The sequence below is a fragment of the Anser cygnoides genome, chromosome Z (assembly GCF_040182565.1).
Source record: "Anser cygnoides isolate HZ-2024a breed goose chromosome Z, Taihu_goose_T2T_genome, whole genome shotgun sequence".
NCBI lineage: Eukaryota > Metazoa > Chordata > Aves > Anseriformes > Anatidae > Anser > Anser cygnoides.
In genome coordinates this window covers 32942310-32960345 of record NC_089912.1, presented here as the reverse complement: position 1 = coordinate 32960345, position 18036 = coordinate 32942310, and the positions used below count along the sequence as shown (strand labels likewise).

The 18036-nt window shown below is 43.3% G+C and overlaps 1 protein-coding gene across 2 annotated transcripts; it reads left to right on the top strand.

The window, feature by feature from the left end:
- The first annotated feature begins 228 nt into the window (after positions 1–228).
- On the top strand, positions 229–17031 carry LPL (lipoprotein lipase). 2 transcript variants are annotated; one of them, XM_048051490.2, is made up of 10 exons: positions 229–527; positions 7019–7182; positions 7335–7514; positions 7967–8078; positions 9607–9840; positions 10029–10271; positions 11372–11492; positions 12378–12560; positions 13743–13847; positions 14853–17031. In XM_048051490.2, the coding sequence occupies exons 1-10, from the start codon at positions 455–457 to the stop codon at positions 14896–14898; spliced, it is 1461 nt and encodes a 486-aa protein (XP_047907447.1). In that variant the 5' UTR covers positions 229–454; the 3' UTR covers positions 14899–17031. The 2 variants fall into 2 exon arrangements, with proteins under 2 accessions (XP_047907447.1, XP_047907446.1); XM_048051489.2 differs by having other exon boundaries at positions 7016–7182.
- The last annotated feature ends 1005 nt before the right edge of the window (positions 17032–18036 follow it).

Below are 18036 nucleotides of genomic sequence, written 5' to 3'. Positions count from 1 at the left end.
GGCCGTGCCGTGCCGTGCCGTACCGAGCTGTACCGTGCCATGCCGTGCCGTACCGGGCCGTACCGGGGCAGCGGGGGTCGCGGGGCCCCGCGGGAGCGGCTCTGCACCCCCCCGCCGCCCGTCCCCGGCCGGCAGCATCGGCCCCGCCCCGCGGCGTGCGCCAATGGGCGTGGGGCCTCATTTGCATATTTGCATATTGGCGGGGACATAAGGGGCCGGGAGGGAGCGGCGCCGGCAGAGGGGGGCAGCTGTGCCTGCGGCGGGCTTCTCCCCAAGTGACCCATCAACACTTCGTGCTTTTAGCTTTTTTTCTTTCTTCCCCCCCCTTTTTTTTTTTAAAAAAAAAAAAAGCAAAACTTAACTCTTTTTCCTATTCGTCCGGTTGTTTTTGTTTTGCTCCCTCGCCGAAAGAAACTTTTCCGCCGCGGCAGCGCGCACGCAGAGAGGAGGGGAGATGGGGAGGAAGGCGCTGCTGGCCGCGCTCTGCCTCTGCCTGCCATGGGCCGCCGCTGTCGGCGATGACCCCGGTAAGTCCCGACCGGTCCCGACATGGGGAGGGGGCTCTGGGCGGGGCACGGGGCGGGAGAGCCTTAGACCGAGCCCGGAGCGTGGACGGGGCGGGCTGGGAGAGCCCCGGGGCATGCCCGCTGCGGTGGGGAGGGGGCTGCGGGGGGCACTGCTGCTGCACGGGGGGAAATGGGGGCTGGAGAGGGCTGCTGGAGGACCTGCGTCCTGCCAGGACAGATCCGGGCACGGTTCCCTTGCTCGGAGCTCAGGCAGGGTCTCAGCTCAGGGGTGGCATGCCCTGCGGAGGCTTGGGATGTGCTTGGGTTTTTTCCCCCCAGGAGCAAGGTGTCTCTTAAGAGTCCCTTTCTGGAGGCAGGTTGGCACTGCCGTAGCATCATGGTAGGGTCCTCAGCTCCGTGCAGGACGAGAACCCTCTTTTCTGAGGGCATTCACCTGTCCCGTGGGAGTCCCGCATCCCAGCTGGATGTGGTTCTTGGTCCCTTTCGTCCAAGGCAAGGCGGAATTTCATCACTGTCATAATAATGCATTTGGGCTGCAGTTAATGTAACAGAATCTGTTAGGAAAAATGTTAACAGAGGAGTGTACCCCCACAGTGTCTATATATACACATACAATTGTACTTACACCACACCTATTGTACTTACATTTGTGCGTGGGCACTCTCCAGGGTAGGGAAAGTAGGACACGTGTGTGTGTTGACTACTCGATGTTCCCTAGTGCTCCTGTTTAAGCCACAACATGATCGCAGCTTTGACAAGCAAAGAGACTGGTTTTAATAGACCACTACTCTTTAAACTTTTTAGTGGTGCCCTGTCATGGCATTACTTTTCAGACATTGTGTGAGAGTTTAGCGTATTGTTTAAAAGTCTATATCCTTAGAAGAAAATGTAGATGAATCTCCTACAGCTGCTAGGTGAAGCTAAAATGTATAATGCTACATCTTTTTTTTTTTTTCTTCCACTGCAGATGCGTTTGTTATTTCCTTTGTGTGTAAGGAAGCTGGAGGGAAGTATTCGAAACTAAGAGCATGGGGTGCTAGAGCATAGCCAGAGGAATGTATTCTCATTTTGAATCCAATCTTGTGCCATCAGAGGCAATCAAAAGCAGTTTCCATCACAGTACCCAAATTTCATACAGTAAAATAACTATCTTCCCAGAGAGAGCTTTCATCCCTCTAGGAATTGATTTGCCTTAGACTTACTGATTGCATTATTTCTCCATAGGAACAGGTTATATGTAAACAGGTTGTGTGATCATCCTAAAATTATCCAAGTCTTGAGCCTTGCACTATTTCTTCCACACCACAGTAAAAAGATGTTTTGGAGCCATGGAAAATACATGATCCATCCCTCCAGGAATCCAGAGTATTTAATAAACAACATAGAAAAAGATATTGTAGGTGGAGATAACATTGGTGTTCCAGGAAAAGATAATACACTACTAGGAATGCATGCTGATCTCTATTTTTACCAGTGTAAATCCAGAGTCAGGGGTTACACCAGATTTACACCACTGTGTGATGTGACCTGCTGGTGTTTGCTGTGGCTGTGTTTGGACAGACCTGCCAGGGCAGCTGTGGTATGACCTTTCCAGAAACAATGCCTTTCTGGGGAGGAGGCTGCTGGACATCACAAGTGTGCTGTAGAATAGCATGGGCACTGGCACTCCTAAGAAAGTCTGCTGGGACCTCTTCTGTGCAGGAAGCACTTGCATGGTGTGGCTTTCTTATGCACCTTTTCCTCTGTATTACTGTAAAGCTTGGCGGTGATTGCATTTTATTGTCTTGGGCTAATTGCAGATGTTGCAGAGGGACTAATGGATGGCAAGATCTCTGCTGCTGGATTGAGTTACAGGCCTGCCAGCTGCAGCTGAGTAAGCACCTCTTTGACAGGGAGCGCCTCGGAGAGGGGTGAGCACCCGTGTGCACAGTGTGGGAGCCTCAGTGTGCCCTCACCCCGCCAGCTGCAGGGCTTGAGCAGGCCAGGGCCATGCTCAGCATCTGCTCTCTGGCCAAGATGGGCTTCAGAGGTGTCACTCTTTCCATTGAGAAGTGAGGGAGGACTTAACCTCAGGGCTCTGCCATGAGGAAACTTGCAGAATGGGAGATGGAATTTCTTTCACAGCAAAGTTAAACAGTAACCTGACTTACGGGGTAGGCTTTGTCAGATTGCAACATGCAGTAGTCTGCTTTCAGTTTATAGTGTAGCTGCAATTAAACAATCATACTTGATGATGTAGCACAGCTGACCATCAGTGTGCTTCAGAGCGCTTTTAGGGACTCGGTGTGACTGATGGATGCCCTATCCCGATGCTGGTTATCAGGTGGAGGATGAGTTCCAGTTAACTCCAGCAGGTTGTGTAAATGTTTGTTGTGTGCAGATGTTTGCCTCTGTATGTGTGCGTGGACTTAAGTTTACTCAGGCTGGCAGTACACCTTCTAGTGATCTTTGCACCCAGCTAGTAGTCCCACTTCTGTGTACATAACACCAGGAAATTGTTGTTTACCAAAGATTCCTGTTCAAAATGTAGTTCAGATGCACTGATTCTTGCACGTGTATTGTTACCATATTTTGCATCCTGCATCTGATGCTGGCAGTTTATTTTATGATTCACATTCCAGATGCTGATATATCTTCAAACTCACATTTTCAACCCAGCTTACCAATGGTACTTTCCTTCATCCAAAACAGTTGACAGGTTGCTGTAGGCTTCTCACGGAGGAAATTTGAGGATGAATTCTCTTGATTAGTGTGTAACCGTGCATTTATATTGAGTCAGAATGCTTAAAGTCAGTGCGATGCTTTCAAAATTGTTAGCAGTAATGGACTGAATGGAATTTCACAAACTGCAAGTCAAAGTCAGTGTAACGAGGTTTAAACAGGAAAATGAAATTACTGACTTTTCCTAGTTACTAGATACTTTTCTGCACCTTGTCCAAGTTCTAGGATATTCCCTCTACCGTGATGTACACGACAGCTTTTTTAGAAGATGAAAACTGAGACTATGTTAGTGAAAGTTTCAGAAAGGCGGCAGAAATTTTGTGGAGCATGATAAAATGGAGTTTGGCAGTGCAGCCTGTAGGCTGTGAGAAGAGACAGCTCCAGTCTGAAATTGATGGCTTAATTCTGCTCTCTTTTCCAGTTCTCTAAATAGGTAAATATCCCTTTCTGGGCACTGCTGTGTGCTTACAGTTTAGTGAGGTGACCTATGCAGCTTTATTTTGTAATGGGGACTTATATTTGCCATGGTGCACCTGGAAGTTCTTGCAACACAGAGAACGTGCCTTTATACCTCTGCTTCACTAAGCCTGGGAAAGTGTGATTTTTTTTAGCAGAAGCATGGATTTGTTTTGTCTACAAATTTAAACCTTCAGGTCTGTTTTTCTTCAAGGCCTTGTTTAGAAATAGAATTGCAGTCTTATCCCAAAAACTATTTCAATGTCTCAGGGTGCACATAAACTTCTTTATCTGATTTCTATCCATCTACGTTATGTAAAGCTTATGGCAACTTCAGTTAAATTCCTATCCACCTTCCAGAAACATGCTGAAGGCTCCCCATTTCTGGGTTTGCCCTGGTTTGACTAACCCGAGTTGAAACACATCATTAGCTAGCTGGTAGTGTGTGTGCATTGACCTTCTTTGCATTTCTCTGGCATCGTGTCAGGCTATAGGAATGAAACCCACTGTCACAAAGTCTGACCAGCTCAGATCGGACATGATTCAAGGAGACTTCTTACTTTACATCTATGAGGAAAAGGTCCGTGACAAAAGTCTATGTATGACAAGGTTTAGTTCTCAGTCACCTTTTTTTTTCTTTTTTTTAATGAGACCAAGATACTTTGACATACAAAAGTCAAAGTGGCAAATACTTGCTTTCTGAAGCAAGCTGCTCGGTAGCTGCAGTTCTAAAACATGGTATGTATTGAGATCAGTATGTGAAATGAGTTTGTATGTATGCTGTTATATACCCCTGTATTTTTTCCTGAAATTTAATATGCAGAAGGTGGGAGAGTAGGTGGTGCTGCAACATGTGTGGAGCACAACACGAGGTACAAATTGATCTTGTGCTGTGACCCAGACAGCATTTGCAAAGCCAAACTCAGGCAGCTCTTGAGGATAGCTTCTGATTAGCATGTCATTAAGCAGTCAGCAACAAATGCCACCACACACATTTCCCTCACGCAGAGGGTGTCTTGCTCCTGGGAAATGAACATGTGTGGACATTAGACACCAAGATGCTTTTTTTTTTTTTTGAGCATGAAGGATGCTAATGATAATTTCTGACTCTCTAATTCCTCACACAACATAGCAGAAGGCCACTCTGCTCATTAAGCTATTTCCCTAACCCATGGGCTTTGCAGCCGGTGCTTTCCTGGGGGTGACACAGCCTCAAAATCTTTGGGTGGTATTTAGGGTATAAGGGCTGAAACACTAATATTTGTCAAGCTTTTTCCACCTCTCCAGTGGCAGATGCCCCTGTACTCTAAACTCTCTTCATGAGTGAGTTACACGTGGGACTGCAAATTTGGTTTCTGAAAAGCTTGTTTCCAAAAGAGTCACAGTAAGTGCAAATTCTAGCATGTGTTTGTAATTGAGAACACACCAGAAGGCAGGATTTCAATTTAATTTACATTTTGGTTGATTATCAGATAGGTTTGATTCAGAAGGGAAATGATTTCTAAATATGAAAGGAAGCACTATTAACTAGTGAGCAGGTGGACTATTCTTGTTCGCCTTCCTGTGTGGAACAAGAATACACATAATTGAAAGTCTTTGCACTGTGTGCCTTAGACTTGAAAACTGTTCTTGGTTCTTTCCAAGTTTTACTGATTCACTGCTGAATGAGAAGTTATAGTTGATATTTAACCAATCAGACTTTGGGTATCTTCTTTTTCTGGCTAAAAAATAAAAAGAATAAGATTAAAGGTTTGTTTCAGAGAGGGGTTTTGCACTCCCTTGGTTGTGAGAAAATTAAGTTTTGAATGTGCAAAAAATACTAGAGGGGGGAAACTTCTGAGAAAACTTGCATGTGGTTAGTTTGGTAGATTTTGTTCATTTTCAGTAGGTAAAGTTTTATATTCAGTGTTATGTGAATCCTTCTGCTTGTTTGGGGAAGGATGCACAGGAAAAACACCTGTTCTTGACGGGGAAGGGGGCAGGAAGGGGGCTCGCAGTATAATTAGCCTGGATTAGCTAGCCAGGCAAGTGCAACCAAGGTCAAATACAGCCAAGGATGCGGCTTGAATGGGGAGACCAGAAAAATAAGTTTTAGAAACAGTGAATGATTCTTGCCTCTGTATAATGCAGCACAACTTTGTGGAGACATATATATGCCAGGTATAGAAGACTCATGCAAAGGGGAAAAGAAGGGTGCTGGAAAACTGTTGTGCCTAGCATGAGGACCTGACCGCAGCCCTGTGCGTTCCCTGTGGTGGCTTGGAGCTATTCATTAATGCGTGTGTAGGAGTCTGTGAAAGCTTGGTGCTCGCGATGCCAGGAAACACAGCGCTGAGCAGGATGGAGTTGGCCTGAGTTCAGCTGCACTTGGAAAACAGGCAGTCAATATTTGCTAAAAGCAAGTTGACAAAATACGACCTGGTTTCAGGAAAGCATTGGCGTTTATGTCCATGGTTAATTACAGGATCTTTTGGATATAGAGGTGTTTACGTGTTGAATCAGACCTAGGAGGATGAGGCAAGCTTCCTCCTAGACAAAAGAAGTGGACATGAAGATTAAAGTAGCTTCTCTGCTTTGACAGGAACAAAAAGAAAACTTATGTTTTGAACCTAGAAGCTGGAGGGAGTTCTGAGATGTGATCCTTCCGGGCCATCACATGCTGTCTGACTACCAGTACATGATTTATCTATTTATTTTTCTTCCTTCAAATAGCTTCAAAATAACTTCAGGCAGAGGAAGACTTCTTTTTTTTCCTCAAATGTTGTTTATTAGATGATGTGGAAAAAAATACTGTCTTCAAAATGCAGGCTGCTGCTTTGCTGGCTTGGTTTCCTTAGTGGGTATCTGATATTCTCACCTACTGCTTTTCTCTGCTGGTAAAAAGTAAAATACCCACATTCTTATAAAACTTGGACTTTGTGGCTCATATTTTTAATGGGCTGTGGTTACTGTATCCTAAGAAGAGCCTTGATAAACAAGTAACGTGTTTGTGATGAAGTGGAAGATGCACCTCCAAAATATGTAGTACTATGATAGGAATTTGCCGCTTTCCTGCATGCACCATGACTCCTAAAAGTGTCTCATACCTGCCTGACAGCTGGTCAGATTCTCACTGTTTCAGCAGTATCATGGACGGGGAGCAGTTTTCATGAACCTTTGGTTTCCCTCCCACATGCTCACTGGGGGAAATGAAAAGTGTTCTCCATTTCTTGACTGTTCTTGACCTCTCTCCAACATCATAACCAGTGACTTCTGAACTGTTTGCTCTAATACTTCTAAAAGGCAGCTCTGTTTTCTGTGATCTTGTATAGCAGAAGCTGAGATGAATTTTGAGGGAATCGAGAGCAAGTTTTCCTTACGGACGCCTGCAGAGCCCGATGAGGATGTCTGCTACCTGGTTCCCGGGCAGGTGGACAGCCTGGCACAGTGCAACTTCAACCACACCAGTAAAACCTTTGTGGTCATCCATGGATGGACGGTAAGATGAGAAGGGTGGCATGTCCCCTTTGGTTGCGCTCCTTGTGGATAGTGCTAGATGCTTCGGCTCATGGATCTGTGCCACAGATGATATTAAGATCTTTGATCTCTTTGTTTGTTTGTTTTGTTTGGTTTTAAACCACAACAAAACAGGTGACAGGCATGTATGAAAGTTGGGTCCCAAAGCTGGTGGATGCTCTGTACAAGAGGGAACCTGATTCAAACGTCATCGTGGTGGACTGGCTAATTCGAGCTCAGCAGCACTACCCAGTGTCTGCTGCGTACACTAAGCTGGTGGGAAAGGATGTCGCTACATTTATTGACTGGATGGAGGTAAGTCACATTTCTCACATATTTAATCTCCTGTGTCCACAGAGTATTTCTGAAGGCTCTGTGAAAGATAGATATGAAAGACAGGTTCCTATATATTATATAGCAGTCGCACTTTGGCGCAAATGGTTGGAAGTCTGCCTTGCCTTTGGAATTTATTTAGGGGATCCAGAAACTGGGGCAGAAGATGGCTGAAAATCTATGGTACACAGGAGTGTGTTTTGTCCCTAATTCTTTATTTCCCTCTACTTTGGTTTTTGCGTTAAGCAAAAAACTCAAGTTAACTCAAGCAAGCTTGTATGGAGCAAGGTTATACTGATTATATTTATTTATTTATTTTTTTGCTGTTACTCATGGCTCAAGCAGAAATTCTGCTTTTTATAAAATAACTTCCCCTGTGTCATCTGATGTCGTCCCACTTAATGTCAGATTTTAAATGAAGCTCTCTTCTCCAGGAGCAGTTCAACTACCCTCTCAACAATGTCCACTTGCTGGGGTACAGTCTGGGTGCTCACGCTGCTGGGATTGCTGGGAGCCTGACCAAGAAGAAGGTGAACAGAATTACTGGTAAGGAAACCTGTAGTTGTAGAGAGTGGAGAGTTCTGTCTCCTCCATACTGAAATATTACTGTCCTCTGGAGAATCACCAGAATAATTGTTGCTTGTTGGCTGTATTTAGGCTGTGTTCATTCTACATTAAATCAGTGGTTCTGGTATTTATATAGTAGAACTGGAAAAGGTTCAGAAAAGATCAATCAAGGTGGTGAGTGAGAAGCCTCAGTATTTTTCTGCACAAGAGATGAGTAAATAGGCAGGGATTTATCAGCCATGAAGAGATTGGTTTGGGGGAATGGGATTGTAAATGGCCAAATCTATGGCCTGGGGAAGGTCTCTGTGTCTCTTGCAGCACAACAGCTGCAGGGAGTTGTCTCCATCTGGGTGGACATCCCTTGCAGCTGCTGGGAGCATTTCCAAGAGGAGTGGGAGGTGGATCCTCCTGCCATGGGTGTAGTACCTGCAGAGAGAGCTCTTTGCCATGGTATGCTTTGGATGCAAGAAGTCTGTACAGGTTCAAGGGGAGATTGGACAAGTAATCTGAAGAAATCCACTGTGGGTTACTAAAAATTAAATCATAACAGGCTCCAGTAATTTTCTAGGCTGAAAGTAATACTAAACAAAAAGTAAAGTAAAGTAAAAAAGTAAAACTAAACAGTTATGGGAAGAGGAAAGAAATACACATTTGTTTGCCCTGTACCTATGCATACTTAGGTGTCTGCTTAGGGTGATATTTTTTGGGAGGTTGAAGAGTGTGCTGGATAAGGTGGTGCACTGTAGTACGGCCATTTGGTCTGGTTTACAGCCCAGCACCTGGAGAGCTGAGCTCTGCTTTGCCCCAGCACTGATCTCAATGACAAAGGAAATGCCAACATCAGCAAACAAGGCTAAGAAAATCACTCATCTGTGGCATCTTCGGTGCTGAGAGAGCCTGGGAGCCTCATTCAACCTGTAGCCTGGCTCCCTTCCTCCTGGAGCTGTTTGTGCATGCCTTATGAACAGGAGTTCCTGCTCACTGGCAGAATGGTTCTGGCTGTTTGTGGTGTCAATGTTGCTGCAGCTTGACAGTTTACTGTAATAACCCCTCTCCCCTTAAGCATGCAGGCTGCAATGCTCTTATTTATGTTTTCCACTTGTTTCCCTAGTAAAGAGTTAGCAGCAAGACATTTTCCACACTTCAAACACTTCAAATAGAAATTTTACAATTCTTCTGTTCCTTGACAAGAGGGGAAACATTGAGAAAATATTTACAACTTGTTTCTCCCATCCACTGGAAACACTACAGCTGTGGGGAAGTTATCTGTGCTTCTTTACATACATTTACATACACCTTATTTGTCAGATAGTGTCAGCACGTCAAAGTAGTGTATTTGATTCTCCTGCATACATGAATGTTACTTAAATGATCCCACTTTAATGTCTGTAGTGATGCCATAGGCAATACTCCAGCCCAGTGTGGCACCAGAGCTTGGCACTTGCATCGCTGTCAGTGTTTCGGCAGACAACCATCTCAGTTATTCTTTGTGGTTTGCACCATAAAGGGCTGGATCCTGCTGGTCCCACCTTTGAGTATGCTGATGCCCTCACACGCCTCTCCCCGGATGACGCTGACTTCGTGGATGTCCTACACACCTACACCCGCGGCTCTCCGGATCGCAGCATCGGCATTCAGAAGCCCGTAGGACACATCGATATTTACCCTAACGGGGGAGGCTTCCAGCCGGGCTGCAACTTGGGAGAAGCTCTACGCCTGATTGCTGAAAAAGGCTTTGCAGGTGAGGATGCTCTGAAAACAAAGTGTTGTATCCAAAGGAAGATCATCATCCAAAGCAGAGATCTGGATACAGGAATTTGTCCTTTAGGTTCTTTTAATATTGTCCCTTAAAAACCCAGCCATGGCTTAGTGGATTTTACACCATTTTGTATGTGTGTATACATATTTCATATATATTTTTCTTTGAAGATGTGGATCAGCTGGTGAAATGCTCTCACGAACGATCCATCCACCTCTTCATCGACTCCCTCCTCTACGAAGAAAAGCCCAGCATGGCCTACCGCTGCAACACGAAGGAGGCCTTTGAGAAGGGGCTCTGCCTCAGCTGCCGCAAGAACCGCTGCAACAACTTGGGTTACAAGGTCAACAGAGTGAGAACAAAGAGAAACACCAAAATGTACCTGAAGACCCGTGCTCAGATGCCCTACAAAGGTAGGTTTTGCTGGCTTACTGGTGAGCAAGGCTGGTAGTTTTGCTCAGCTGTGCATCGGGGTGGGCTCATGCTGCAGATGACAATGTTGCTATTTTGGTGCCTACAGTGAGCCTGTAGGCAAGGCTGCATGCGTTTGGGTTGCCCACAAGCTGAAGTGCAGGGTCAGAGCATCAATGCCATTTTATTAAAGGGGTGGTGAGTAGAATACAAAAAAGAGGGTGTTTTGAAATAAACTCCTAAGGGACAAAATGAAAAGAGGATTTATTCTGCAGCCCAGACAATGACTGCACTTGGAACAACTGAATCTTCAGATTTTTTAATTTTTTTTTTTCAAATAGTTGAATTTTTCCTGCTGCTGGGAAAATAATCAGCAGAGCTCAGCCTGATGAGTAACTTGCTTAAAGTTGTGCAGCCATCAGATTTGTGCCTTTCATACTGCTTTTGCCAGAGGAGCACTGCATCCCATGTTAAAATCTCACAGCAGTTCTTGATTTCCACTGCCACAGCGGTAGGTCTGAAAAGGACAATGCCAGAAAGAACTGGATGGCTTTCAGCTAAGAAAATAACTGCAAAGTTGGATTTAATTTTTTTTTTCCTCCCTAGTTTTGACTGTGCCACATGATATATTGATTGCTGTGTGCATTGTGTGTTGGACTAGCAATCAGAGGGCACGTTCCTGCAGTGTTAGAACAGATGCAAGAACAGTGTTTTGTTGGCATTTGGCACTTAATCTCTGGTGTCAGGGGACTGAAATAAACAGTCCTCTATGAGGAAGGCACAATTCTTGTTTCATGTCAAGGGCTGCAAGTCTTGCACTCTTAAAACAGATTTGAAGGCAATACTACAGATTCTGTGGTTATTATGTTGTCAGAAAGGACTGAAAAGCTTTTTTTTTTTAAGGTTGTGATACCCTTGCATCCTAATTGTTACCTCCTCACAAAAATAGTTCCCTGGATACCCACATAGCTCCTGTATTTAGTGATGCTCTTGTATTCCAACCTAGGATTTGTGCAGGGTTTTTTTTGAGCGTTTGTCGTCAGCAGTCTCTTTGGAGCTTGAGAGGTTTTTAATAATGGCCTTTTCTTTTGTGTTCTTCTAGTCTTCCATTACCAGGTCAAGATCCATTTCTTTGGAAAGGCAAATATGACCAAGACAAACCAGCCATTCCTGATCTCTCTGTATGGCACTTTAGATGAGAGTGAGAACATTGCTTTCACATTGTGAGTAGCTACAGAAAGAATTGAAATGCACTGTTGAGTCTAGCATAAATCTGTTAAAGAGCCGATCTGAAAAACTTGGGGTTCTAACTCCAGCTACAGAAATCTGTTACAGGGTCCCAGAATTAGTTCTTGTCCTTGATCAAGAGAATGCATCATTCATCCATTGCTAAAGCTAATGATCTAAGATCTATAGGAGACATTCTTTATATTAGATCTGAAACATAGAAATAGTCTGACCTATGGCCCCGTCTAAGAAGAATTTTTGTGTTGTGAATGTGTCATCATTACTCCCCAAAACCCCTTTTTGCCATGTTCCAGCTGAACATGGCAAACCTGAATGTGACCTGGCGTAAACTGCCAGATTGGGCTGAAGGCCTCTGCATAGAAGCTGAGGGAGACATGTTTCCAAAGCTCTGGAAAGGAGCATAAATCTCTTCTTACACACCCTGAACATGGGCTGGAAGGGAATGAGGCTGGAAGGCACCAAGGTGTGTTTCCTACTCCAAGGAAACGCTGTATGCAAACTGTTCCTGGCTGGTGCTTGTCTAACACCTCCCTGAGAGCCACCAGCAATGGAGAAGACACCCATCTGTCCCAGGCTTTTTACTAGCTTGCTACAGAAGGCTTTTATTATTATTATTATTTTATTTTTTTCACTCCTTGTTCCATCCATCAGATCTATGGAGGACAGTTTGCTTTCTCCCTCTTTGAAGTACATAAAATCTTGACACTGTTTCCCCTTCTTTCTCTAGTTTTCTATCCTTTAGGTTAGAAAGCCCCTATCCTTCTAATCTTTCCAGAGTTCACTTAGGACTACTGATTAGTCTTTTTGGCTCTTAAGACCTTCCCAACAGCTTTTTTTTTTTCTTTCCTGACTCCCCACAGGCCTGAAGTCTCCTCAAACAAGACCTTCTCTTTCCTGATTTACACAGAAGTGGACATTGGTGACCTGCTTATGCTAAAGCTGCAGTGGGAAAAAGACAGCTTCTTCAGCTGGTCAGACTGGTGGACTCCTTTTACATTCAACATCCAGAGAGTCAGAGTGAAGTCAGGCGAAACTCAGAAAAAGTAACTTGTTTTCATTGTCATAAAGTATCTTAGTTTTAATTGCCAGTGTTACTCTAATCATGGTATCTCACGGGGCGGGACAAAACATGGAAAGCAGTTGTAAATGAGTGCAACACTGATAGTCAGGGCTCCAGTAGCACCAAACCTGCATTTATTTCAGCCATGTTCAGCTGTTTGCCTCCACTGGGATCTGCAATCTGTAATTTCACTCCCACAGAATTCATTTGCATCCCACTGTCTCATTTGCCTCAGGTTGGTTATAATATGCAAGAGAGGATCTCAACGAGAAGCTCTGATTGTATTTGCAATTTCTCCTTTCTCTTGCTGGACACATGCACAGGTTTTCATGCAAAGAGCCTGCTTAAAAGTAAACTTTTCAGAAACATTTCCAAAAAATGCATTCACACTGGAAATGATTGCTTCGTTAAGCTGGATTTTCTGAAGAGTAGGACGTATCTTAATGGTGGGTGGGAAATGAAACACATGAATGCTGCAGATGTTGCTAATACATGAATGCTAAAACAGCAGTTAATCTGAGCAGTACTGCTTTCCCCTGAATCTTTTGAAGTATTTAGATTCATTAGACGTGAGATCTGTTAGCAGAAAATGGGTCTGGAACAGAGAATGTGCATGTCCTGTGTACAGTGTTGTGAATAGTATGTTCCTCCTTTAAATAAACAAGGCAGTCACTTTATCAAAAAAACAGTTATCAGAGCTGAACAAATATAGGGGTTGGGAAAGTACTGATAAGTAGAAAAGCAACCACTCAGGTTTGCTGGAATTGGCAACCTACTCTGTTTGCAAATATTCAAGGGAGCAAGGCTTTCTTCCAAGATCATTAACCTAAAGGAAAAGTCACACGACTAGTGTAAATACAGAACCAAGAGACTTCGAGGTAGAGCCTCTGCTCTCTCAGCCACAACAAGGTTTTATGCAAAGGGCTAACAAAAGTTTGAGGTCCATACATCCTGCATTTACCAGTTTTTCTTACACGGTGATTCTTTTCTTACGGAATTTTTTCTTTATATTTTTTAAAATAATTTTCTGCCAGTGATTTTCCCAGGCTGGTAAAGCAGTAGTGCCCCACGTGGCAGTGTGAACACTGCTTCCCAGCATCCTGTTCCTGCAGTTAAAAGAAGATGTCTGGCTCAGTCATCTAAATGTCCAACATCTATTTCACAGGGTGGTGTTCTGTTCTCGAGATGGCACCTCACGTCTTGGTAAAGGAGAAGAGGCAGCAATATTTGTGAAATGCCTGGAGCAGCCTGTCAACAGGAAAAGGGGAGGGTAAGAGCACGCACCATTGTCTTAAGGTTGTGGAAACATGAATGGGTTTCATAAAACTTCGAGATTTGATTGATTCTGCACTAATATTCTAAACAATGCAGAAACATCGCAACTCAGTCTAATTTGAGGTTTGCTTGTAGGAGCTTTTGTAGCTTAAAAGCCCCAGACTGTTCTCTGCTAACCATCTCCTCATGTGGTTGTTACCACACCTGCAAAGCAAGTGCAAGTCCCTCTCACACTGTGGTGGTGGTGAAGTATAAATCTTACTGTTAAAGAGGGTTTACTAACAAACCCTCTGGTTTTAGAGGGCACTAACACAGAGGAAAGCTTTCTTCTGTCTGAAGGAGTTCTATGTTCACCCTTAATGCAAGGACATCCAAGCACCCATGCTGAGTCAGTCCAGAGCCCTTCCTTAGGCTAGACGTGGGTCTGGAGGCTGGTATAGACAGAAACAGGGCAGGCACATGGAGGTACTCTCACTGGCACACTACTTTCCTCTGGATTAGTGACTTCCTGAGATTCGCACCTCAAATTTATAGCAAGATTACATCTGCGTGTTTAATGCATATTTTTTTCCTGATTAGTAACTTTTCTGACCCAGAGTAAACTTTAAATGTGAGGACAATTTTACTTGGACTTTATCCACTAAAGTTTGAGCTGGAGAAGCGGTTATATTTATTTTAGTGCAGTTGCTATCAGTGAAAGGTCTCATGGGGATACTTGTAGACTTAGATCTTTTTTTCTGCATAAAAAGGCACATGTGCTGACCTTCACTCCAGGGCAATGACCTGGCGAGGCCTTGGGAGCTCTGTGTGTGTGTGTGCATGTGTGTTTGTCTGACACACCTGTAAAATTCAGTGGCGGCCAGGAACGGCCCAACCACATAACTTATTTTCCTGTTGAGTATTGTTTTTGGATCTTAAGTCTCAAAACAAGACAAAAATTGAACAAGTGTCTTATGTCTTTCTCTTCACCTTGTCTGTATTGTTTTTTTTCTTCCCACAGAGCCAAGAAAGCCTCTAAAGAAAATTCTGCACAGGAATCTGCTTAAAAGTGACAAGAATTAAGATTTTTTTTCCACACTGGGGAGGAGGAGAGTCTGTTCATCCCAATGAACTGGATGTTCAGAACCAAATATATAGAAATATTTATCCGCCACTGGCCTTTTTGCCTGCTATTCCTAGCTACTTAGGAGGCTTCTTGTAAGGAAGTCTCAGCATACAAAATACTAACCATAAAGATACATTATCGAATAGTTGTTTAAAACAAAGAAATCCCCGCAACAAATTGCCAAAGGCTTGAGTGTTAGGAAGGAATAAGTGATTTTTGCTTAATCATGGTGCCTTGTGACAAAGTTTCTTGACATCAGTTCCTCTATAGCAGTTTTGTAGTATTTATTGAAAAGAAGCAGAGACCTGTACCTGGTTTCTTTCTGGAGTCTTCTGGAACTGGACTTTTATTTCCTCCTTGCTTGGCTATCTGAATTTTCAGACAGTTCAGTGGCTAGAGTTCATTGTCTTCAGGTGTGTGTTTAGCAAATAGGTAGGCTTCTCATGTGAAAAAATACTTTTGCTGTGTGTAAAGCTGTATCCAAAAGATGTCAGGGACTGACTCAATATGGGGATGAATTTTTTAGTTTGTGGTTATGAATGTGCTTTACTGGGGGTAAATGCCAGTGCTGCTTAGCAGTACTTATGGTCTGTTAAACTATATACTTCTATGCAGCGTAACCTGTAATAAATAGCAGTTGTAGGAGAAGACAGCAATACCAGTGTCCTATGCAGACATTCAGCTTTTCATTTGTGCTTTCATTCCCCTGAAAATGGAGCCATCAAACCTCCAACACTGTGCTGAGTAAGGAACGGCAATGGAGTTGAGCTACCAGAAACTGCAGGGAATGGACTTTTTTTTTAACCACTTGCTTGCATCCCTGATGCTAAAACTAAGAGTTTCAGTGCTGTTTGACACTAAATGCCATTCATGCAGCTGTGTGACAGCTATATCTGGTTTGCAGTGCAACTAAATCCACAGGTGACCAGCATACCCCTGCTTCCCTGTACTGGAATTGTGACTTCCAGTGACCAGCCTTCATTTGTTGCTTGGCTGTGATGTGATGCCAGATACTAGGAGTTGCTTGGTTTTCCGCCTTGAGGTGGAATTCAGCAGGGAGCAAGATCTGTGACATTTAAAAAGAGCCTGATTTTTTGATGCACAAAAATGAATGGTCTGAGAAACACTTGAATTAGACGTGCTGTGAGTTGCCAAAAACAGATATATTGAAGGCTTTCTGCTTTCCCTTTCTTGAAGTAATGTGTAATTTTTCTAGTGCTTGGGAAAATTCAATAGCCTTCATTTAGCTTTCTAGAGGATAAACAAAATACCGGGGAGGTAGAAGGGTTTGAAGGTAGACATTTGGAGAAGTGTAATGTTGATGTATTGATGCTGGTTTTCATAGTCTTTTCCCACATGTGCAAGACAAAGTGTGGAGGTGGTGATTCTCCAAGACCATCCTATCTTTGAAGCAAAACCAACATAAATACATTTATGTGCACAGTTGTTTTTTTTTCTAGCCATCGCTGCTAGTATATATGGGGATAAAAGTCTTGAACAGTGCAATATGTTGGAATATTAATAACTCCAAAATTGCTTACATTTGGTTTCCTCACTACAGATAGGATGAGTCATTGAGGGTGGGGCTGAGTATTGAGCCACAGCATATGAGACCTCTAAAAATAAATACGATTCTATATTCCCTATAGACTTCACATTTTGTTGCAATTTTCTCTTTAGAGTTAAAGTTCTCTGGAAATATAATGTGTGTAAACAGGTGTGCTTTTAATCCAATATCTAACTCAAACACATACGGAACTTGGATACAAAATAGTGAGGGTTCTTTTACGTGGGGACACATGATTTAGCTTTGAATGTTATTTATTAGCTGTAAATACCATATTTATGTGTTTAAAGGTAGTTTGTATATATTGCTAAAGTTGCTGAGAGTCTTTACATTTATACAGTTGTGTGGTATTAATCCTGTATATAGCTTTACAGAGAGATTTTTATCAACAAACCACTTACACTGCATTATTTCCAGTGTGGTTAATAAGTTTTTTTTTTTAAAAAAAAAACTCCTCAGTTTTGTACAGAATGGAAACCTATGGTTTTAATAAAACTCTCAAACTGATGCCAAAGTCACTAGTTTCATTTTGATGAAACAATCTGCTGTATATGTCTTATGTGAAGTCCACAGCCTTTTACTTGGATTCTGAGATGAGAAGATGGGGTAAGATTTTTTTATTATTTTAAACGCAAGTTGTAATTTTTTTTTTCATTTTATGATGTTTTGGGAAATGTGAAAATCACAAATCCAGATACTAAATCTCTATGTGCCTGCGAGTATCTCGATCACAAGTGAAAAGTGAAGCAGCTAGTCTGCTGTTCGTGGTTTCTAAGTTTCATGCCCTTTTACAACAGCCCATCCTTTGAAAGTCTCCTTTCCTTTTTTTTTTTCTTTGTATTTTCCTCCCAGCAGAACTGTGCTTGTGCACTTTCCTCTACCAAAATAGAAACTTTCTCTGCAAATTATACTTCTGACCACTTGGTTACAGGAGGCAAACACTGATCCCTAACCCTTACCACCACTTTCTAAAGGGAGTAACAGTGAAAAATCACTTTGGCCCATACTCGTGCGCAGCTGAGCTCAGGCATTTGACCTGTGTGGGCTCCAGCAGCCAGACTTGCCCTGTGATTCACAGCAAGGCCGTACCAAGGCTGTTTGAAGAGGAGCACTAGAATTAAGTTGTAGCAACGTGTGTGAGGGACAGTATTTAGAGCAGCTCTGACTTGGTTTAGGATGGCTCTATGGCAGGAGCAGAGCTTTGCTCCTCCTGGTGCAATCAGAGAGAAAGTATGACATGGAAAAAGGATGGGGCACAAATACAGAGGACAAATGGAGGAAGAGGGATGAAAGAAGTGGGTGATCAGAAATACCCTCGGGAAGTGAATGAGAGAGGGAAGAGGTGGGGAGGAATCCAAACTGCAGTAAGGGAATGAACAGAAATGCCAGCAGCAGGTGCTTTAAGGACACTGCTGCTTTCCATGTGTCAGAGGCTGGGTTGAGGGATGGGAAGGACTCTCATAAGACAAGGCCTATGACCACATCTGAAAGCATCCTGCTTATTTTTATATG